This window comes from Hippocampus comes, unplaced genomic scaffold (assembly GCF_001891065.2).
Source record: "Hippocampus comes isolate QL1 unplaced genomic scaffold, H_comes_QL1_v1.1 scaffold29, whole genome shotgun sequence".
Classification (NCBI taxonomy): Eukaryota; Metazoa; Chordata; class Actinopteri; order Syngnathiformes; family Syngnathidae; genus Hippocampus; species Hippocampus comes.
In genome coordinates this window covers 2,938,508-2,962,241 of record NW_017805820.1, presented here as the reverse complement: position 1 = coordinate 2,962,241, position 23,734 = coordinate 2,938,508, and the positions used below count along the sequence as shown (strand labels likewise).

General features: G+C 41.3%; 2 protein-coding genes across 12 annotated transcripts in view; both read right to left on the bottom strand.

The window, feature by feature from the left end:
- Nucleotides 1-532: 532 nt before the first annotated feature.
- Nucleotides 533-12,450, bottom strand: blmh (bleomycin hydrolase). The gene is made up of 12 exons (XM_019885929.1): nt 12,293-12,450; nt 10,831-11,028; nt 9,916-10,025; nt 9,646-9,787; nt 8,260-8,348; nt 8,075-8,167; nt 5,820-5,975; nt 5,554-5,712; nt 5,414-5,481; nt 3,841-3,958; nt 3,475-3,541; nt 533-1,469 (listed from the first exon to the last, which is right to left on the bottom strand). Exons 1-12 carry the CDS (start codon nt 12,300-12,302, stop codon nt 1,321-1,323), a joined length of 1,359 nt encoding a protein of 452 aa, XP_019741488.1. The 5' UTR covers nt 12,303-12,450; the 3' UTR covers nt 533-1,320.
- Nucleotides 12,451-13,948: 1,498 nt separating this feature from the next.
- rap1gap2a (RAP1 GTPase activating protein 2a) overlaps nt 13,949-23,734 on the bottom strand; it is a 58,129-nt gene continuing 48,343 nt past the window's right edge. For all 11 annotated transcript variants that reach the window (XM_019885923.1, XM_019885921.1, XM_019885922.1 and 8 more), the window contains 14 exons: nt 23,184-23,267; nt 22,999-23,099; nt 21,805-21,934; nt 21,561-21,716; nt 21,411-21,482; nt 20,717-20,803; nt 20,474-20,614; nt 18,499-18,648; nt 17,569-17,681; nt 17,373-17,471; nt 17,143-17,263; nt 16,764-16,866; nt 16,612-16,685; nt 13,949-15,564 (listed from right to left, as the gene is read on the bottom strand). In XM_019885923.1, the coding sequence (XP_019741482.1) occupies nt 15,556-15,564; nt 16,612-16,685; nt 16,764-16,866; nt 17,143-17,263; nt 17,373-17,471; nt 17,569-17,681; nt 18,499-18,648; nt 20,474-20,614; nt 20,717-20,803; nt 21,411-21,482; nt 21,561-21,716; nt 21,805-21,934; nt 22,999-23,099; nt 23,184-23,267 (1,440 nt within the window). In that variant the 3' untranslated portion in view covers nt 13,949-15,555. The remainder of the gene's footprint in view (nt 15,565-16,611; nt 16,686-16,763; nt 16,867-17,142; nt 17,264-17,372; nt 17,472-17,568; nt 17,682-18,498; nt 18,649-20,473; nt 20,615-20,716; nt 20,804-21,410; nt 21,483-21,560; nt 21,717-21,804; nt 21,935-22,998; nt 23,100-23,183; nt 23,268-23,734) is intronic.

Here is a 23,734-nt window from a genome sequence, read left to right as displayed (position 1 = left end):
AAAAAATTTCAGAAGACACAAGCAGCCTGTTAAAAATTGATATTTATTTTTACCTAGAACACTGACATGTTTTCAAAGAAACATGGGAGACACAAGATTTAAAAAGTCTACACCCCCCCGTTTAAATGCCATTTTTTGTGACATAAGATATGAAGATCAAGACCTTTTTTCACCCACAATTGGTGACCTGTAACAAGTGCAACTCAAATGGTATTTGTTATGGCTTTCGTTCAACAATGATTTTCTTCTTGCCACCCTTCCACAAAGGTCAGATTTGCGGAGTGCATGATTTAATTGTTCGGTAGACAGATTAAGCCATCTGAGCTGTGGATTTCTGCAGCTCCTCCAGAGTGAGTGACAATGGGCCTCTTGGCTGCTTTTCTGATCAGTGCTCTCCTCGCTCGCTCTGACAGTTTCGGTGGACAATCATATGTAGGTAGGTTGGCAATTATGCCATACTTTTTCCACTTTTAAATGATGGATTGAATGATGCTCCTTGAGATGTTCAAAACTTTTGATTTTTTTAAATTTTACAACCCAACCTTACTTTTAACTTCTCTACAATTTTATCCTTAACCCGTCTCTACAGTTCCCTGATCTTCATAATGCTGTTTGTTCACTAGTGTTCTCTAAAACTACTGATGCCTTCACAGATGAATTCATAATAAGAATAAACATAGGTGGATTTTATTAATTAGGTGACTTCAGAAGGCAAGTGATTGCACTGGATTGTACTGAAGTAGAGTACACATGAATGTATATGGTCCACTGAAACCAAGGTTGGACTTTTTGGCCATCATTCCAAACATGAGGTTTGGTGTAAATGCAACTTACTCCTCCTCATCAAAAGAATAACTTACAATGAAGCAATGTGGTGACAGCCTCATGGTATGGGGCTGTTTTTCTTCAGCTGAAACTGGGGTCTAAAGGTGGAGGGAATTATGAACGCTTTCAAATACCAGACGATGCTTGCACAAAACCTTCCGGCTTCTGTTAGAAGGCAAAGATGTCAGAAAAGCTTTCTGGAGGGGTGGAACTTCAATTTGGGGTTAATCAGATGCACTGTGTGGTAAGATGTGCACACGTCATGTTCATTTTTACTTCTCCTCGAAAATAGAATCGATATACTGTATATTTTTTTTCCACTTGAGTTGACAGGTTATGGGTCACATTATCGGTGGAAATTATTTTGAAAAGACTTGGTCTTATCTTTTTCAATGTCTTAAAACCTTTTGATAGCCAATCCAGCCGAGGTAAAAGCAGAGGAGCGAGAGGGAGAAAAAGAAAACGAGTTATGGTTAAAAACATGGGTGTCCGCACTTAGGCCAGAGCCCCCATTGGGTCCCAAGCATCAAGTATAACGGGCTCTTGATTCATCACTTCCAGGACATCAGGAGAGACAAACTTTTTGTCTACTACCACCTCGTACACATACTCTGAGAACCAATCATCTGTCATGATGAGGTAACCTGCAGAGACACAGAAACAACAACATCAAAATAGGGGCCCTGGTTGATTAGCAGTTGGGCTTCTTCTCTGGATGTATCGACCCTTTTGTCAGATTTATTCTTTGGGAAGCTACTTTGGGTTTTATCAGAGAGGAAAATGGCTTCAACTTCACACACAAAAAAAAAAAAAAAAAAAAAACGGAAAATACTAGTGTCTCCTTTTAAGCTTGATGAACATCCCAATGTCAAGATGTGAGACCTTGACGGGAGACCTTAAGACCTGACGCGCCGTTCAGTTTGTTTTCTCTCATTTCCTCTTCCCTCTCATGCTCAGAGCAAAGAATCCCACACACAGTCGAGTTATCAAAGTGACGGCAAGTATATGGTAGTTCAAAACAATCTCTCAGAGTGGTCTGTGTGCGTGTGTGTGTGTGTGTTTCGTCCGAGTGTCCATCCAAATACGCAAATCATAGTTGGCGCGTTGCCTTGTTTGTCATTGTTGCAAACCAATGGGAACCCGCATGTTGGGTGGCGCAGGGCTGTGTGCGCTGCATGTCATTATTTATTTTTTAGGGAAAGGCCTACTGGCTACTCTCACAGCAGAGGGAGTACTGTGGCAGCCATCTTTGCTGACCTCACAACTAGAAGCATTTAAAGGAACAAACAGTCCGTGGAATGCAGAGTTGCTGTAACAACAGACTTAACACAGATCTGATCGGCAAATATTTTGGGCAGGTTTTCTCGACCTCATTTTACATGTAGTGAACGTTTATCAGCGTGTTGGGGAGAATTTATAGGGTTTAATAGTTTGGGGGTTTTTTTTTCGCTCAATGCATTTCGATAAGCGTCAATATTTATGATTTTTGCTATGGGACAGGCCGGTCCCAATTCCTCCGGGGGAATAAACAAGTTGTTTAAACAGATTGGATAGAGTGATCCATCTTCCAATCGGATGAGGAATTGTTGTTTTTTAATTTTTTTTTTAAACTGGCTGATCGGTTCCGAAATTTTGATTGTGTCATGTATTCTTGCCTTTCCTTATCTGCTGGTGTCTATGAACTTTCATGTTTTCCCCAAACGGTCACTGGTTTGCGGGTTCAGACAAATATTGTCGAAGTGTCCTCCTCTCGCTCGCTCTGTATATTGCGCTACACTGAACTGTATGTGTTTGTTGCCAGATGACGCATGTCTAAATTTGCAGTGGAATGCTGAGCTGAGATACAAAGAAGATGATGGGTCTCACAGGAACATAAACCACAGGGATGAAAGGATGAAGGAATAATAACAGCGCTAGTCAAGACTGGTGCATGGTGGTGGGCAGAAGCATTTGAAATGTTGGGCCTGTTCATTAAAAAAAAAAAAAAAAAAGGCATATCGACTTCTGCTCATGTTGCATCCTGTCTCTCGTTAGTAGTCCGGCCAATACTGCACACAAAGCTCGAGTTAATTAAGGATTTACAATCGGAAAAACAGCTTGTTGGGCGCTCTGAAAAAAGTCACATACAACATGTGTGAAAATTCACCACTAAGAAGCAGTGAGGAACATGTTGAAAGCTAGCCCCACCAGTTTTGCTTTAATTTAACTCAAATATGACGCTTTATTTTTTTTAAATACTAAAAGAGCTATATTATGTTTAAAGGCCAAAATAATGTTGCCCAAAAGTGGGGAACTGCATTAATTACCAAACAAAATGATTAGTGTATTTTTCATGCCGCTGATAGAGAGATGTTTACAAAATTTGTTGAAAGAATCAAGTATTTCGGGGTTAGGCGCTGCTATTTTAGTCAGCAACCAAGGTCAAATGGGCTACGCCGTTACCTCTAACATGTCAACATCATCACGTATGAACTGGGATCATTACTATTGAAATCAATGATTATTTTGTGGTCACTTTGAAGGAAGTCTTAATTTGTTTGAGGTGGCTAACGCAGTCAGCAATACTGGACTAGGAAAGAGTTTAAAGGAAATATTGCATATTAAAAAAAAAAATCATCATGAAACCAAAAAAGTAAGATGTTTGGTTACCTTTGTTCCCACGGTCATCTCCCCAGGAATTTTCCACCCTCCACTTTTCATAACCCTCTTTTCCATCCTGAGAGAATCAGAAAGAGAAGACAATGAAGAGATTACAGCTAAGCAGGGGAACACATGAGAGAAAGTGTCCTGACAGCTGGCGTCACTTAAAAGGGGACATTGACAGCACCATGAATCACGGCAGCCAATGATATTAAAACGAAAAACAAAAACAAAAAAAAAGACGAGAGCAAAGTTAGATGCAATAAACCACAGCCTTGTTCCACAGTTCCTTTTGGTCATGCCAAGCTGCATCCATGACAGACCACCTTCAAATCGGATAGCCTAACCCTCGCCTATGCATTGGTGTGCGCTTACCTTGTCCGTGACGGCGGTGAGGATCATCGCGTGGGTCATGAGAGAGTCTCCACATTGCAGGCGCTCTGCCTTAGTGAGGCTCTTTACTGAAACGCCAAACACCAGCTCATGGTTGAAGCTGCACATACACAAACGCAAATTGGAGAATGATGTCTAAGGAAGCTCACAACAAAATTCTTGCTGTGACTGGGCCATTGCCCTCTGCGCTAATAACAACCAAAAATAAGTAAAGACAGAAAACCCCCACATACTTGCAGAGCACCATGTGTAAATTCCCATGTTTGCAGATTTTTGGGGGGAGCGGGGGGGCTATTCTTTATAATTTGCTATAAAACTGTTAGAGAGTAGACAAACACAATGTTATCATGTATTAAAGTTTCATTTTGTGTCATGCTTGATTGACCTCAAAACGCGTGTGTGTTCAGACATCTTGTACACAATGGAACACAGAGGATCAGGGGTCAATTCGAGGTGAACGAGAGAATGGTATCTGACCACATCTCAGAAAGAAAAATTTAACTCTCATTAGTAGACACACTGGCGTCTGTTAACTGACAACTTGGAAAGGAAGATTTAACTTTGGGTAAAAGGGAGTACTCGGTACTCCCATCATGAGAAAGGGTCATTAGCCAGGTTACGGATGTATCAGTTCCTGCGTTCGGGCCTTTGTTGAATTGTCTGAGCAAACATATCTGACAAAAACTCATCTAAACAGCATTCTTAAATTGGGTCAAAGAGATAAAATTATTACTTTGCCGCTTTTGTGGAATCCTGGTGCCAAGGAACCATGAGCTTCATTTAGACAAAAGTAGTGCTTTGCTATCATCTTGTGGTATTGAAAGGGAATTCCAAACCTTTTTAAGGGGATGTCATTTACTTGCGGGTTTTTGCTCGTCGCAGCAGAGCTTGATACCAATCTCTCGTAAACCGAGGACTCCGCGTATTTACTGTTAAACTAATTAATAAATAGCTGTTTGTGCTCAATCCCGGAATACGATTCAGTTTATTAGAGTGAGGGGTCAAGGAGGTTCACACTGCACACAAATTCAGAGACGATTCTGTTTCTCTCCACTTTTCGACTCCGACTTCCCAAATGTTATTAACAGCCACAGAAATGATAGCTGCTCTTCTGCGTCAGAAATGTAGCACCACGTTTGGCTCAGTTCAGTGGTCGGATTTGAGCACGGCGCCAGTAACTCAGACAAATGGCGGTGCACCTGAAGGGCAAGGATCAGAATTGTTCTGTTGTGGGAAGACAAATTGCCTCATGCCGGAAGAAGAGGTCTGGTCTTGCTGTGCAAAGCTGCTATAATGACGTCGTACAAACACCACTGTGATGTAACATCGTCATACTGAAGCGGGCTGGTTTACTGTTGGATCCGATTTTCGTGTTATTACATGACTCTTGATCTTGACTTCGTTCAACTGTCGTAACAATAAAGTGATTCATTTCAGTATTTTCAGTTTATCTGCACTCAGCACCTACACCCAAAAAAAAAAAAAAAAAAAACCTGATGTAGGGCTAACTATTTCCGATATGCAACACTTTGAAGCACAGGACATTAAAACTCACACATTCATGTCGTTAATGCCCATCTTGCCGTGGAAATGTTTGTCAACGTCACAGCCAAACCACACAGCCTAAAAGAGAAACGTGTTCACGTGTTTAAAACGAGACAATTCATGTGCAGACCGTGGCTCATTTCAACTTACTTCTCCGTCCTTTATGGATTCGGCAGCAGCCTTTTTGAGAAGCTGGATGGGCTGATTGTTGTAGACTGTCTGGCGACCTCGAACCATGTTACCTAGGTACTCCACACTATACAGCTTCCCGTAAGGGTTTTGGGGTCGGGGGTCGTTCACAAGGCAGATCTAACGTCAACAACAAATTGAAATTAGAGAGGGAATAGCTCCCAAAATTAGTGACAAAAAAAAAAAAAAAAAAAAAAAAACAGTCGAAGCATTATTGTCCCACATACTTTGTCCTGCATGTTGTAGAGGGGTTTGACGTGCTCCCTGTAAAACTCTTGGGGGGTTAGGGGTCCCAAGCGATGGAAGTTCTTTTCCTTGTCTCTGTACTCCCACGAGATGGTCTCAGGCGGGCTGCCGAGACAAATGCTAACCACCCGGAACACCTTCACGGGAAACACACAGTAGGGCCATCGTTTTACCAACAACATCTCATTGCAGTATTGTGTGACGCATGCCTGTGTGCTCAAGTAGCTCAGCAGGAGGATGTTTTGGATTATATTTTAATCAGCACAAAGCTGAACATCTCCAACCTGGGGTTTGGCCCCACAAATACAATACTCATCAACCATCACTGCTACTAAATCCCGCCCAGTTTAGCTCCTCTTTCCTCCCTGCAGCTATTTCTCTCATTTCCCTTTTTGTACCCCACAACCTTTCTTCATGTGCATTTTCTTTCTGTGTAAAAGAATGATTTCCTGTGGGCTAAACTGGCCTGTTTGGATTAGGCCGACTGTTAACCCTTCTAACCTCTGCTGAAGCTCTCAGGAATTTCCCCTCATGGTTTGCACCTCTCCCGTCCTGTTTTTCTCGTCCCCCAAGACTGAACATATGCAACTGACATCCTGAATGATAAAAAGGGGCTGAACAATTAAGAGGCCATGCGGCATTTCCTCAATGGGAGAAAGTATAAAGCAATGCTGTGAAAACAGTGGTATCTTGATTTAGGAATGCCTCAAACCTACGGGTTGTTGACAGACAACCCTTTAGCCCGGACAATTTGTCTGTCTTGCGTTGCATGCGCAATTTGGAGTTTTGTCTGCCACTATCCAACTAAGTGCCGGATGGTGGCAGCAAACATCATGTCAGGCAGCAGTATATGTATGTGTGTGTGTATATATATATATATATATATATATATATATATATAGGCACCCATGTTTGATGGTGTGAAACATGGGTGCCCATTGATGCAAATAAATAACGACCAACACACACAAGCACGCAAGCACACACGAGAAGGTTTTGAAACCAAACAAGCGATCCTTGAATAACATCTAAACTATGAAAACACAAAGCATGGCGAAATAAAGGCTCAAAAACTACTGACGAGAAATGCAAAATGCGCACAGTACTGATGTTACGTACTTATGTTAACGTTTTTAATGATACACATCAAATGTGCCTGTTCTACATGGAAATTCTCCATTGCAGCTGGCCTTGAGTGAAGAGCGTTTCACAAAACAAACCACTTCCAGGTGGACAAACAAACACTGACTACTATCAGGCCCACCTCGACAGATATGCAACATTGTCTCCAGTTTTTGCACTTTTGCAAAAAAGTGTACATGCTTGATTAAAAACATTGAGTACAAATGTTTTTGACCAGTGTAACTGTTTTATTGAAGGAGCTTTTAAGAGTGACCTGTAGACTGCCGATGACACTATTCTCGGGCCACTATTATTTAACAGCCCCCTCTTCTGGTTAACATGAAACATTGCTGTGGTGAAACTCGGCTCACTGAGGCGTTCTATTCACACTCTATGCAAGGTCTGCATGGTCATTTGTTTTGACCTAACAGGAAGATCTGTAGTAGTTAACCATCCGGTCATCCAGTCTTTTGTGCGCTTACTCTGTTCACAGTTACAGTAAGGCAGGAGTCGATGCCAGCTGACTGAGGGTGTAGGGTAGAACTACACATTATTTAGGGTTCTAATGGAAAACAACAGCAACTTTTTTTGTAAATAATGCATGCATAACTAATGGGTATTTACTAATAGATCCAAGATTTTACGATAAATCCAAACGATACGGTGATCGCTTCTTACACAAATCAAAACAATGGAAAGTCAATTGTCGTGAACATGGCTAAAAAGCAAGACTTAATATTAATTTAAGCCTCATCAACATACATGAGAGAAATTGTATCTTAAATGGAAAATGAGAGGATTGACATTGATGCACTTCACTTAGAAAATCAGTCTGGTAGCCACACATGCCATTTACTTCCTGACAGGAAAACAGCTAGAAAGGGTCGCATATGTATACAACACTTTGAAATAAGGCTGGATATTGGCCAGAGATGATGCCTGGTATCGGTACTTACTAATCTGTCAGTCATTCAGTCATTTGTCTGCCATTCGCCCTGTACCTGAAAGAGTCCTGCAACTATTCTGCAGTCTGTAACCTCAACCTTCTGAAATTGTATTCTAAAATAAACGTTTGACAAAAGTATGCAGCGATCAAAAGAGACATAGTAGATACCTCCTCTATCATGGTGTGGATGGCGTCGGAGATTTCCGATTGAGTTGTGTCACTGTCCACCATGTTCCTCAGTTTGAAGCAGTATTCTCTAAGCTGTAAAACACAATTGGACGTGCAAAAAAAAAAAAAAAAGTATGAGCTTTCAAGGGGAATTTTTGGGTGTCTTAAACTGAATACATGCACACCTTATGATTGAGAATGCCATTCATTCTGCGGGAGGCCTCTGAACTGTGTGCCTCTGGGAAGCATTTCTTTGGAATGACACCATACTTTTCTGGATAAGACAAAAATTGAACAATGGTTACGTTCGCACATTTTAGTACAGCCGTGTGATTGACCCCTCTGGGAGTGAAGAGGAAAGACAGGTATGAAGAATGATCTGATCAGAAGGACAACACAGACTTGAAGATTTGGAGACAAGGCTAGAGAGGCCAGATTAAGCTCGGACAATATATAAATCGGTAAACGTATGCTGGCAAGTGAGCCATCAGGTGGGTGGCAAAGATGAAGGCCGAAGAGGAAATTTCGATATGGTGAGTGAAGACATACGGGTAGCTGGAGTTAGAACAGAAGATGATTTGCTGCTGCTCCTAGTGAAGATGGGAAAGCATACAGTCGTGTGACTCCAACCTAAATAAATTTCACGTTTCACGGTTACCTCATGACTGTAATAATCAAAGCAGAAGAATTCGCTGGCCATATCTATCATGTGCCATTCATCAATGCAATTTGTGTTGTGTAACTGCGGGTAATAATTAATTACTTTCAGGCCAGCTACTAGGACTAAGAATAAAAGTCGACCAGGTGGGCTCCAAAAAATGCTCGACGCATTTTTTTCTCCCCCAGGGGGCACTTTTGAGCCACATTGTACTTCATTCACGCACACATTTATAGGCCACATTAGTCCATTGCACACATTTGAAACCAATCATGACCAATGTCACAGTGTATTGGTACCCTCTTTTGGTGGACATTTGACACTGGAGTCAGTGAGTTTTTCCACAGGACACATCTTGTAATGTCGCCAGAGTAATTTTATGTTTGGCAAGTTTGACACGAGATGCCCTTCCCAATGTAGCCAACACATTTTAACAACAGGCAGTGCCTTGGTATTACGGTCTAATATAGACAATAAGATGTTAGTATCATGACTGAGATTTGAACCGCCGCCCTCTGTGTCAAAGATGGAAATCCACCACTTTGCTGAGCTGCAAGTTAACATGTTATTAATCTACCATTGCTAGTGGGATGGGGGATAGGGGGATCAAATTCATCGAGTCATCCATGGAATAAATCAACACAATAATCGATTATAAAAAGTTTTGTTTGTGACAGCGCTGCCAGCTACTTTTCTTCATAAACAAGGATAAGATGCCAGTCTATGAAGAATAGCGTTTATTTGGGTAAAATTTCTACCAGGTTGTTTATTTCGTCTATTTATATTATGCAATTTTAGAAATATTTTTGATGACTCTGTGTTGCCGAATACCATGGCAAAATTACAAGTGACACCACCCATACAATTTCACCAAAAGTAACTTCATTCTGTGACTATGTAAACTACAACTAACCAATGAGATTGACCAACATATCCCACTGTCCCCCGTCATTGGCTGGATTGGAGAGGATAAATTGTAGCAGGCGTCCATCCATTGGCTCCTTCTTCTGTGCCGTCTCCACATAGGCATGGAGGAAGAAGTAACACCGCTCAATCTGCCAAGAAAGAACAGACGAAAGACATTTTTTTAAAAGTGTGCTAATAGAATAGGCGAAAATGTAATAGGTGCACGATCCTTTCAGAATGTGGAGAAAATGAAAATGTATGCACCTCAAAATCTCACCTTATCCCAGAAGAAGAGATAGGACTGACTAAATTCAAACTCCTCTATGTTAAACTTCTTCATGAAGGGAAGCCGCATGACATTGAGACATGAAAAGATCCAACATCTTCCTGATGAGAACAAAACATACAGACATATTTGTTTGGTTATGATGAAACCACAAGTCCAATGATCAGAGATTATACTGATCCACACATGTGAGCTACAAGGTCTGAATAAAAAAAATCTTAAATTATACATTGTAATATTTATTGCGAAAATAAAATAGCGAATTCATGAAAAAAGTCACATGACAAATTTAAATGTTCACATATCATGAAATTAACACACGGCATTCAGATCAGTGAGCGCTAAGAGATTCTTAACGTGTCTAAGGCTAAGTTCTGGCTGCAGTCAAATCCGACACAGATCGGTTGGTGGCATCCTCCAAAAACACGGGATCCACATCTCTATCGCGGCTTCTCAGTACACAGGATGGTTCAGTCAACACTATCCAAACATGAATCATAAAACATAATTGGAACATCTGTTATGCGTTCAACTTAGGGGTGAGTACACAACTTTTGTTGTCATACAACAGTGAAAAACATTCTTTTAAAAGCTGTATGAGTGTTAAAAAGCATGATGCAAGAAGTACACTCAGCTTTAGCAACCCTTGTGCTCCGGATGATGTGTGCCAACAAAGATAAGGGGGGAAATATACAACTTCATGGGCTTAAGTTTTATGATAGACCTTAATGCTTTTCTCACACTCATGATAATAAAAAATGTTGCAAAACATTTCATGCTCAGTTAAAAAAACTCTAACACAGGCCATAATGGTTTGACCTGGAAAGGACTACTGCAATTTCCCTTATCTCAAGCTATCCATGTGACTAAAACCCAGATAAGAATAGAATGGAATAGAATAACTACCTGAATTTTTTTGGTTAGTGACGGGCTTGCCCTCTGTGGGGATAGCATGCTGAAAGATGTGTACAGTATCCTGCACAGTCTTCCGGTGTAGGCAAACTTCCAGTGGGTCGATGCACGTTGACACATTCTGGGCTAACAAGTAGCGAGGCTCTGCCTGCAGGCGCTCTACAAAGGTGGCAACCTTCTCTTGACTGAGACCTGGAGTAGCAACAAGAGGAGAGGATAAAGTAAAAGAGCAAAATACTAAAATGGGGTTAAACAAGACATTATTTTGGGGAGGGTGGCTACAGTGCAGCAATGCTGTATAATTAGGGGGAGATATTTCTCGATCTTCAAAAACCCCTTTGTCATCTGAAGACTTAAGGGACTACAACAGTATAATTGTAGTGCAATGGTAGTGTAGGAGGTTGTATAAGACTTAAAGTGCTGAGGGGCTCTATGTTGGCGAACATCTAGATAGGCAATAAAAAATGGAGGATGGTTGCACAAATACACATTGTGCGAAAAAATTTAACATGGGAGGGAAGACTGACTAGTCGTGCGTGTTCCCATGGTTATGTCCCCTTGTCAGCTCCATTCTGTTAATGACCATTAACTAAATGTGAAACACAATCGTGACTGATACACTATCACTCGCCATCTTATAATCAACAAAAACAACATGTGAGCTTAGTAACTGACATCCAAGTTGTTTGCAATGGCAAGAGGCCAAGCACAGGGCTGCAGAGTGACTTGCAGCTTTCACAAATACAGATTTTGCCACTGCTTCAATATTTGATGGAAATTTTACATAGCAGATTGGATGAAAGGGATGTATTTTCTGAATTTATTGACTATTTATTAATGCCTCGTACCATCAGCTCACCTAATGTGGACAAGCACTGTGGACAAGAGATGTAACCCCTACATACTGGGATCTCAGCATTCGTGCAGGTTGAAACAAGGCTGTGCTCATGCTCAGTATGAAAAATATACCTGTGAGCGAGGGTAACGCCACATGACTTAGTAAAGGGCCCGTAAACGACACAAACTTCTTAAGTAAGTCGAAATGGATTTTAAAAGGCGCCTTACTGAAACAGCCATTTCAATTAGTTTACTGGGCTAAATCAGCAACAACAATGCATGACTACAGTCCGGCACGTCTGAGGTACATAATCAGGAAACCCGAAATAATCATTTCACATAGATTGACAACTCCACGAGCAACCAAAAGCAAGCTAATTTCAACAGCTATTGTCAATCATCCCATCTATTTTAATGGGTGGTGGATTGTATAATAATATATTCACCTAATCAATACAAAGCTGTGAATTTAACTGAGACAAACCCACCGTGTTTGATAGGCAAGCTAGCTCGTAGAATGCTAACTTAGCCGATTAGCTTCCCGAGTTGTCATGCTTCAACTGTCAAGCATAGAAACATCGACACGCAAACGCGAGAAAGCAGGGGAAAAAAAACCTACCGGCTTCCATAACGTCTTGGACCTTGAAGAGTGTTGTTGGGTCGTTCGCGATTTAAAAAAAAACAACTACAAAAAAAAATCACTGGTTCTTTGTTTCAATCAGACGCAGTCAGTATGTCAACGAGAAGGCAGGGTGCGCTCGTTTATCACCCCGCTTCGTATTCCATGTCATAGAGCTGGGCGGAGTTTAAGTAGTAAAGGTTTGAGCTCTTTGATACTCGCCACATCCTGACACGCCGTGTGGTTACTGCCATTCTGTCAAAACCTGTCAGTCCAGCCTGGGCTTTTGGTAAAATAAATCAACGGTAATAAAAGATTTGCCCTTTGTCATAGAGGCGTTGTTTTCTGCACACATACCTTCAAAGTTGTCTTACCTGACATGGTAGCTGGGTGTAAAATGTCACCTGGGTTGAAACAAAATATAACACTATAAGTGGTAAGCTACCAGCTAAAGCTGCAACTAGTTACCAAGCCAAGTACATTAATTAACACGGTATCTGTTAGCATTAGGAATAATGGAAATGGCACCGTGAAGTTTTACAGGAAATCAACTCTGTGAAAAAAATCCAGTGGTACCTTGAGGTTATTCCATGATTACGTGTTTATCTCGTTATTTGTGCTATATATCAGGTTTAACTTTTTGTATCCATGAGTGCACGTGACCTTACCAAAATATTCGTAAAACTTTGTCTTTTCCGACCACTCCTTTCAATTGTTACCGCACAGCTAGGAAAACTAACAAAACAGCATGTAGCCGTACTCATTGTCTGTCCACACCTTTGGTTGTTGTTTATTTATTTTTTGTCTGAGCCAGTCCTCCATATCGTAGTATAGTGCATACCGCTGTACCTTTTGTTGAACTCTGCCATAGGTTTCGGCTTTACAGAACTGTGTTCTCTCTGCGGTGTGTTCAAAAGGACTCTCGATTAGGTTGCATCAGTGTGAGTAATGTACTGTAATGGCGCTATATTGAGGCTAGGGGGTGCTACAGCGCCGTCAGAAATCTGTGGAGTCTCCGTCCACACTCCACCCTCGAAATGTATTCATGCATTTATTAACATATTTACATTTGAAAAACACAAAACAAAGTTCAGAACCAACCACCCTGTTCGAATACAATTCCTGTTCCCATGTTTGTTCGGCAGTTATACTTAGTGTGTGTTATTGAGGTCAGGGAGGGGCGGGGTCAGTCTCTCAGTTACTTGGACATGAGGTTAGCGTTCGTTCACGTTCTCACGTATTTGCAAACATGTTTGAATGCATCATCGATATATTCGAACGTACTTTGCAAATACGTTCAACGAGTTTGCCAGGCAAAAATGCTTCCTCTATATTGGAAGTTCGGCAATTAAATGGGCATCAAGAGTGCCTCCAGTTTTTGATAATACGATAATGGCATAACTGGGTGAACACCAGATGTGAGCACATTGACTGTTAACAGTGTGAATAAATTCAATGAATCCCAAAAGACCAGTAGGCTCCATGGTGCATACTGCCTCCTGCACCTAGTTGTATAGCCTTACGCTCATCCATGACTGTGGTTGAGCAACAAAATGAATGAATGAATAATCTTCACTAAAGATTTGGGGGGCTGTTTTGTTTGTTTGACATTCAATCTAATCTAATGTTAAAATGGAAAAATGACAAATGCAAAACTCACACAAAATACATTTTATTTGTTGAATAAATTTCCAGCAGCACATTACGTAATGAAATATACATTTACATCTTTAGACAGCTTTTAAATTCATATATCTTCTCCCATCATGTCATTTCATTTGCTTTTGTACCCTTCCTTTATTTTTTTTACAATGCTCAAAAAATATCTTTGAATAAATTAAGTAATTTAACAGTGAAAAGGATGCAAGGCATTAAGGCTGCTGCAAATTCAATGACAAATACGATTCTAACTTGTATCCTTATTTGTGCCTATTCTCTTTTCTCCAGATAATCATTAAACATCCATTTCCCCCTCAGTTGATAAATAAAAATGATTTCTAAAAAAATTATTCTGTCAAAGGAACGTTTCTCCACAGCAAGAATTACAACAATCCTAGGCAGTATGGATATTCATCTTTTTCATCACTCCCTTTTGTCAAATTGAGACGATCATGCCGTATTTTAAACTAGTCTTGCCTTTCCTTTTCATGTATGCAACTACTGTACCTTTGCATTGCACATCTAATGGACGGCATACAAAAAGCAGCAACAAAAATTTCAACTTCACATTCAGTGTGTTTTTGCCAGAACTGGTTTAAAGGTAATTCAGTCTTTTTCAAGTCATCAAGTCATGACAAGAAAATATTTATCATACACCGAGTATACACGTAGGGTGATCTAGCAAGCCTCTCTAGGAGGTGAAATGTTTTTGTCTCGCATACTGAAGTACAAAAGTCTGTTTAGAAAAAAAACAAAAAACAAAAAAAAACAATGTGCGGTAATTTTACCCTGACACGAAATGAAAGTAATACACCGCTAAAGTATAAGAAAAAAATAAAATCTTGGTGAAATATTCATGCAGTACCATGTACTGCACATCATTTTTCAGCAAAACAAGCACATCAAATCGGGAATTTGACATCCTGACAAAAACAGAAATACTATTACATGGGTTGACTGAATTCCAGCAGCATTCATAGTGCAGCACCATGAAGGTAACAAAAGATTACGCCAAACAAAAGAACAATTTTCATACACACGACAAACTCTAATCCAACACTAATATACGTTAGACTTCCAATACTTCACAAGTAGTATGGTTTTACTTTAACAGGATCTGTTTCCAGACCATTTACAGACGCCTTAACTTCCTAACTGGCCAGCAGCTGACAAGCTAAAAAGTAAAACCTTTACTAAGCCTTTAACTCATGTTCCCATTAAACCTGGGTACATTCTTCAGCTAACACAGACTACAACTTGTTAAAAGCTTTGGAGAGTCGAGCTCACCGCAACACTCACAGTATCAAAGCCTGGTCAGGGTTTGTTAATGATATGAACATTTTACCACAAAAATGCGCGAGCATCTGTAAAACATGAACTATTTTCTGTCCACCAAAAGTCTGTCAAAAAGAACCCCAACAATACCGTTCTGCACTATACACTCACGGTATTGAGAGTTATTTTAAGGGACTCTGGTGCTCTTGCGAGTCTTGCCGGATCACCCGTGGCTTAGCGACGTGGTTCTACAATGATTTGGTTTTGAAATTGTTGATTTGCACAGCTCCATTCAACCCACGTGGGCCCTCTCAAGGCTGGTCATCAAGTTACTCTGACTGAAAGAGAAATGTAGAGACATTGATCTATCAATGGTTGACAGAATGATTGACATTATGTTAACAGTTTGAGAAATACTGAATACAGAAAAATGGAATTTGACTTGATCAAAACAGTATACGATAGCACTGAGACATTTTAAAGAATAATTTAGGTAATTTCACATATTGGTTCAAACAATATATTGCACACGTTAAAAAAATAATGGCTTTGATGGCCTGGGGAAGAGGCTGTTTTTTAGTGTTTTTGTTCTACATTTGATAGTTTGATATCTCTTTCCAGAGGGGAATGAGAGAATTGGGAATGTCATGGTGGATCACAGCTGATGGTTTTGGCCTTTCTTTCTGTCTGTCGGCAAAGTAGATTTCCCAGCTGTCTTTGGGCAGTAGGCGGCGTACACCCTGAACTGGTTGCCAGCCAATTGCATGGCACACAGATGAACAACCATGCGCGCTCAGACTCACCTTGGGACAATTTTGAGAGTTCAATCAGCCTGCCATGCATGTTTTTAGAATGTGGGAGGAAACTGGAGTACCCGGAGAATACCCACGCAGGCACGTGGAGAACATGCAAACTCCACGCAGGAAGGTCGGAGCCGAAATCGAATCCTGCACCTCCGCACTGTGAGACCGACGCACGAACCAGTCGACCACCGGGCCGGCCCCTTATTAGATAATTTAAGAATTTCTTGACATATCTTCCAAAACTTCCAATTTGCAATTGTCATAACAGTTTGGGAATGAACCTGTTCTGTTCCATCACAAATACACCCCAATGCACAAATCAAGGTCCATAGATTCATAAAGGAGGACGAACTTGCACAGTGCCCTGATTTCAGTGCCTTCAATTACCTCATATTGGGCCAACTCATTGTTGCCACCAACATGGCGAAGTGTCTGACTGCGATCGTCCATCAGTGTAAAAGGTCAACCACTTCACGACTGTTCACACTAGTACATATTATAGTCTAATATATCCTCATAAACCTTTTATCCATTCATTTTTTTATAAATACTTATCATATGAAGGAAAAATAAAATCCTTACATTTGTGGATGAGTGGCTGATTTTGTCAAATTTGAACTTCAAGTTAGACCTCGGTGATGTCTTATTCTTCCCATCTGGAGAGAGAGTAAAAGGAAGAATGAACAACACATGTTCAAGAGGCTGAGAGCGGTTACAATTAGAGCAGTGTATACCTGTGGAACTGCGGGACATGATGATGGGAGTTCCTGAGACGGGACTGTCGATGCTGATTGAAGGGCTGAAGGCAGAGGATGATGCTATGGAGGGATGACTGGCCTGGCGGGAGAAGGATAAAGAATGAAGGAAACTGTATAGAAGAAAAATACCTAAAGATAAAAGAATTAAAAAAGTGGAGGTTGATCTCTGGCCAGGAATCCTGTTGCGTGACTTGAGAAAAAAACAGAAAACTAGATAAGATTTTAAATTTATTTCCTAAAGGCAAAATTCCCCTGAGGACAGTGTTGCGGTAAAGTTGCATCCCATACATAAATAACCATGTACCATGTAACCAGTGGAAGCACAAGACGAATCTGTGCTGAGGACCATACTCACTATCTCTAGGTCTTCCAAAGCTTCTGGATCTCCTGTAATGCTGCTGAAACTGCTGGTGCTTGATGAAGACCGAGAGATGTTCGGCTTGCTGCCCGTGTTGTCCTTCAGTTTAATGAAAGGCCTGGAAGAGGAAAGATGTTAGTTTACCATGTGATAGGTAAATTATATTAAAAACAACATCTATTTTCTACAGCGCTTGTCGTCAGTTCTGTCACGGGAGCCTGTTTCACCTTTCTTTGTTAGGGCAGATCTCAGGTGAGCTGGGGTTGGATAATGTCTCCGACCTGACTTCCTGGGACAGTGGGCAGATCTCTGTTGCCTTTTGGTCACTGCATACCCCCCAAAAAACAAACAAAAAAAACAATTCAAGAACATCATGTACCGAGCATGAGACATCGTACTTGTGTCTGGGAAATAAAGACCAACCTTCGATTGCATTTTTCGGCTTGAGTTTCACTGCTGGAGTGGAGTCGAGGGAAGAGTCCAGATCGTCTTTTTACGGGGCTCTTTACGGAAGATTTGGTTGACAATGCTGGAGGCTGAGAAAATCAAAAATGACAAATAGAGTCCGCAGCGGCTCTACTTCCTCCACAAATTGAGAAGAGGAAGAGCCCCGCCCACCATCATGCAGACATTCTAGTAAAGAGGCACCATTGAGAGCATCTTGACCAGCTGCATCACCGTGTGGTACGGCGCTTGCACCGTGTCGTGCCGAAAGAGTCTGCAGCGCATCGTGAGAGCAGCTGAGAAGATCATTGGTGTCTCTCTTCCCCCACTCGTGGACATTTACAATTCTCGTCTGACCCGCAAAGCCATCCGGATCGCAGGTGACCCCACCCACCCATCTCACAGCCTCTTCGACCTGCTACCGTCGGGGAGGAGACTGCGGTGTCTCTGTGCTAGAACCAGGAGGCTCAAGAACAGTTTATTCCACCAGGCGGTCAAGAGACTCAACTCCCTCTCTGTTCTGCCGGCACTGCACCCCCGCCCCTCCTTCCACAGACTGTGACCCTCCCACAGCATCTGACATCCCATTATTGCACTTTAACAATGTACGACCTAAATTTAACCCCCAATAATCACAAGTGCCCTTGGTTGTTTATATTTATATATTTGTCTTTTTTATGCAATTCAGTTTTGCTGCCCTTATTTTTAGCTGTGTTTTCAATGCACTGCATGTCTGCATGTTGTACATAGAGCACATTTGACAATAAAGCTGACTTGACTTGACAAAAGTCCTTTTAAAATGTACGTACATGCTTAAAAATGGTTTGACAATACACGTTTATTTCTATAATTAAAATAATGATATGGCATTCCACCTACCCCCTCCTTCCATGCATAAACAATACTTACATTGTAGGTGCTCTTCGTACATTCACTGGTGCTCTGTGGCATTGCTCCTCCACTTAAACTGGCTGGCACCCCACCTCCACCGCCGGGGCTCCTAAGGCGATTTGACCCTACCACAGTCTCCATTGAGTGACTCCTCACACGCATGGCCCTCTACAAACAGGAGGAAAACATACAGGTAACTAGTTGTATTTAGTTAACACTTAGTAAACAAAATGAAGGCATGGATTAAAAATCAGTTCGATGCAGTGCACGTTTACCCTTTTATTAGTCGACGAAGTTGCACAAACCAAGCGCTAGAGGGAGCAATTCCTCATAAAAAGAATTAGGCTATGCTTGATTTCAGTTAGTGCAGGTGTCTCCCAACCTTGAAGCCAAGGCACCCGTATTATTATTTCAAAAGTATCACGGCACAGTATCAAATAAAGATGTTTCCAAAAGTATGCATACTGAATACCTTAATTCCTTTATGTAATAAGTAATACACTTTTTAATTTCCTCAAACATTTGCAGTGTGAAATCTGATTGTCACATTAAACGGAACGCTGACAGCAGGAGTAATGACCATTACTTATTCTATTGAATGTATAGCAACAGTTAATACACCTTTATTGCATTGTCTGCTATCTCGTGGTTTTTATTTGTCACTCTACCTCACTGGCATATAAGTGAAATTGCTATGTTCCCGCAGGACCCCTTATGCCATGGCCACACACGAGCTATGGCCTCGTGTGTGGCCATGGCTCCCTGGTTGGGCATTACTGTGTTCACTCGGTATATCATTGAAAATGCATTGTAACACTCAAGATGTAATTCAGACAGAGCAACTTTACATGACTTGATATGCAGCATTTGTTTCATTTAACTTGTCGTGCACATTGTGTACTTTGCATGAATCCATCTCCTGTGCTGTCATTTTATTTCATGAAGGCAAAGTGTCATTAGTCATCAGGTTTAAATCGCTGATTCGGCAGTCTAGCTTCGAGTTTGTATGCTCTCCAGCTTTCTCCCACATTCCAAAAACATAAATGTTAGGTTGAAATGAAGAATTGTGAATGGTTGTTTTTCTAGATCCACCATGAAATTGGGGATGACAACCAGTCCAGCATGTCCCCTCACCCAAAGTCATCCGGGATAAGATGTAAGCCCTATAGAATATGGATGGATGGATAGATGACAAACGCAGCAAATTAAAAATGTTTATTCATTATGAGGCAATCACCCTCTGCATTGTCGACACACAATACATGGCTACTGCCAGAGCGGCAATGACAAAAGCCGACGCTGGTCGAGACTCCAATAATTGCAACGTCGCTGTCCAGAGTGCCTGTTAAGATTAAGAGTAATGATTGTGGAACAATAACATGGAATAAAAATGCCCCCTTGCCCTCCACATACACACACAATGAATTTACAATGAATGTCATGAGCATTACCGCCTTTAGCCAGTACCCAACATATGGACCTTTATCCCTGATTTTGTTCAAATAAGTAATCTTGTGGATTCATAGATATTGAAAAGTAAAATTAGGATTATTGAAAGATCAACCACTGAGAACCTCCCAGGTTGCCCAAACAACTCTCCTCTTGTCAGCTATGAATAGAAAATTGTGACTGCAGTCTGCACATTCTCACAAAAAGTGGAACGGTGGGGGCGTTATCTGATGAATTGCATGGTAGAGCCTCAATGTGGCGTGCAAAATATAAAAGCTTCGATCTATTAAATCAGTGGTTCAGCTTGGTACTACGGTGGTAGATATCTGGCATATTTTGGTCCCCTTCGAACCAGTCGTTGTAAATAACAGTTCACCTCAGCGTAGTTGCTGAGCAACTGTGATTTGATGTTTACGTGACAGCCAGCATTATTTAAAAAAATAAAATAAAAAATCTCCAACGGGATCCTATCTTACAAAGGTAATAATGGTGTCAACATAAAGGACACAGTCAAAGCAGATTACACATCCGGCATTACATTCACCTTGAATGACTCCAGCAGACCTCCATGTCCACCATTCTCCAGCTTGTCCTCTTCTTCTGCTTGGTTTAGACCCAGAGCGGCCTGACTTTGTCGGTGAAGCTCATCGTGGAGGTTGTCAAGCAATGCAGCTCGTGTTCGACCCTGGAATAAATACACATTCATACACACATAAAACACATTGTAATTGGCTGTGCCGCAAGAGGGTTATGACAGTGCTTCTCAGAATGTGCCTTCATGTGTCACCTCTAGTTTGGCAAACTTATCAGATTTGTAACACGCATTTTCCGCATTGATCAGCTTTGTCAAAAGGAAGTCTCGGAACTCGGGGCCCTGGAGAGAGAAGACAGTGAGGGGAAAACAGGAATGATGAACAGGAAACTGTGGTGGGAAATGACTTGTGATCTGTTTTGCCTACATGCGACAAAAATAAACTAAGTCAAGATAAAATAATGTACATTTAAGAAACAAGCTTAAAAAGAAGATTAACAGTTTTGTTTTTCAAGGACTCTATATACACTAAGTACTCAAAGACAATTAATATCGTGTCCAAAATCTTTTTGGTATGCAGCTCATGTTTACCTAAAACCCAACAAGCTTTATAAGAGTTTTTTTCAAGACTTAGGTTGTTCATTTCATTTCATTTAGTTTCATGTATATTTGAATAGGGACAAATGCCACAAAACAGACGATGACAAACACTCTCTGATGCACAGCATCACAGCATTTGTAGCTAATCCGTCAAGCTATTAAATTGATTGTCAAACAAGTACACATTTTTTTGGCTAATGGCCTTTTGACGAATAAGTTTTAATAGATCAACAGTTAGGTTATTTATCATCCATGGACTCTATCAACTGTGTATGGCACAAACTGTATGCCAGTATGATTGTAGTTTGGGTTCCGGGGAAGAAGAACATGTCCAAAAAAATTAATTCACCTTTTTAAAGACAGCTGGATTCGGGAGAGGGGGTCCAAAGGGAGGTACATCCTCTCTAGCAGTCACAGATACCTGTTGAGATGATTAGTAACAGGCTAAGTGGTTAGCACTTGGTTTTATTTGGTTATTATTTGATCACTTAGTTTTGACCTTGTACGTTGTGTTCTCCGTGCACGGGTTCTCAACCTGGACCAGCACGTAGGCATGCAGAAAGTTGGAGGCAATGATGTCAGGAACAAAGGGTGTAGACTCTTCTTGAAAAACTGCTGCCACAATATCATTTCCTATGTGCCTTTTCCTCTGAAGCTAAGGGGGCAACGAATGAAATATTGGTTCTCAAACAGATTGATGTTTCAAATTATTGCCTTGAAATGAAGAGGTGAAGAACAACTACCTGCTGGACATCGCCGTCGGTGAAAGGGAGTTTGGTTGACACATGGAACATAATCTCCCGTTGTCTGAACATTGTGTAGACGGATTCAGTCCCTGTCTGTCCATGGGACACATCCAGCCCGCCACGAAATCTGCAACAGCAAAGACAGGCATGTCAGTCTTGATTAAAAAGCAATCCATCCATCCATTTTCCGATCCGCTTATCCTCACAAAGGTCGCGGGGGGTGCTGGAGCCTACCCAGCTGTCTTCGGGCAGTAGGCGGGGGACACCCTGAACCGGTTGCCAGCCAATCGCAAGGCACACCGAGACGAACAACCATCCACGCTCACACTCACACCTAGGAACAATTTGGAGTGTTCAATCAGCCTGCCATGCATGTTTTTGGAATGTGGGGGGAAACCGGAGAACCCGGAGAAAACCCGCACAGGCCCAGGGAGAACATGCGAACTCCACACAGGGAGGCCGGAGCTGGAATTGAACCCGCACTGTGAGGTCGACGCGCTAACCACTGGATGACCGGGCCGCCTTAATTAAAAAGCATTTTTTTAAATGTTATGTTGTCGTCGAGGCCATGTGAACATCGATATGAGAACACAATTTCTTTATTTCATCTGGCATTGACCTTAACTTGCTTCTACCAATTAATTCTGCAATCTACCAAGAACATTCAGACATTTCTATGCTTCTAATTGTGCGAACAGAAAAAGGCCATTTTCTGTACCTTAAAAGACTTTGTCTCAGTCAATAAAATTGTGGGAATCTTTTCCAAACCCAGCGCCTGTTAACATGCCAAATCCTCCTCCTTGACGAAAAGCTTGTAGAAAGTCTTCCCAGGAGATGTTTGCCATAATATACGTTTAATGTAATTGACCTGCATGCCAGCTACAGGAAAATTATTGTTTGTTTATTGTAAGTAACTATTATGAAAGTTTTTATTCACGCCAATGACATGCGCAAAGCTCCGACTGCCACCGCCCCCAAAGGATAGATTTCACCAAATAGTTTGTCATGATTGCAGACAGAGGGCAATCTAGCACTTTCATGTTTATAGCCATTAAATTCTGTTTTCTGTACCGCAATCAAAGCCTAAGTTCTTGGTGATCACATTACTTCTTTATGTGATATTTGAGCCCCATGGACACATCTGTCCTTGATTCCTAGCCTCTTGTTTAAGAGCTTTCTATCACATCTCACCCCTTAAAGTCCTGAAGTTCAATGTTGTCACCCAGTATACTAAGAAACTCCTTGAAAGCTGGAGTCTCTTCATTGTTCCCAAACAACTCTTCTTCAGATGTCTAAATTGGAAGAGGAGTATCAGTGACACAGAGCAGGGTAAAACGGAACACAAATGCAGCCGTGCCGTCAATACAATCACTTACCTGTCCAAATTGTTGGTAGATCACCCCAAATTTGAAGGTGTTGTTGACCTCATGCTCATCAAAAGCTACGATCAACTGAGATCCCTGCGCAACAACAAAAAACCTTTTTCATCGCTGTCGAAAACATGTTGTCGTATTCTCAAACATGTCTCAAGGGCAACTTTAGTTGGCTCTTGTTGCGTCAGGCTGACATGCAAACCAGCACTCATCTTAGCCTCTTGCGTACCAAGACGCAGATGGTATGTTTCCCTCCCTGAGGCACTGGCCAAAGGCAAGCCCCCATCATAGCCCTCCCTGAGACTCGCAGAGTAATAAAATCAAACCACCGTGTCCATTTTTTTTTTTTTTTGTGATTGCACCATCAATCCATTGGAATATTGCACTCATTGAGTATGGCAGATGTTAGCGAAGTAGGTTGACATGAGGGATATAATACGAAAAGACTCTGCCTGTACTTTCCCACTCTATTTAAGGCATAGGATGTTAAAAAGCGAATGAAGGTGCTGCATTTAGAGGAGGTAAGTACAGGTACCTTAGGGAGGCTTTCAATA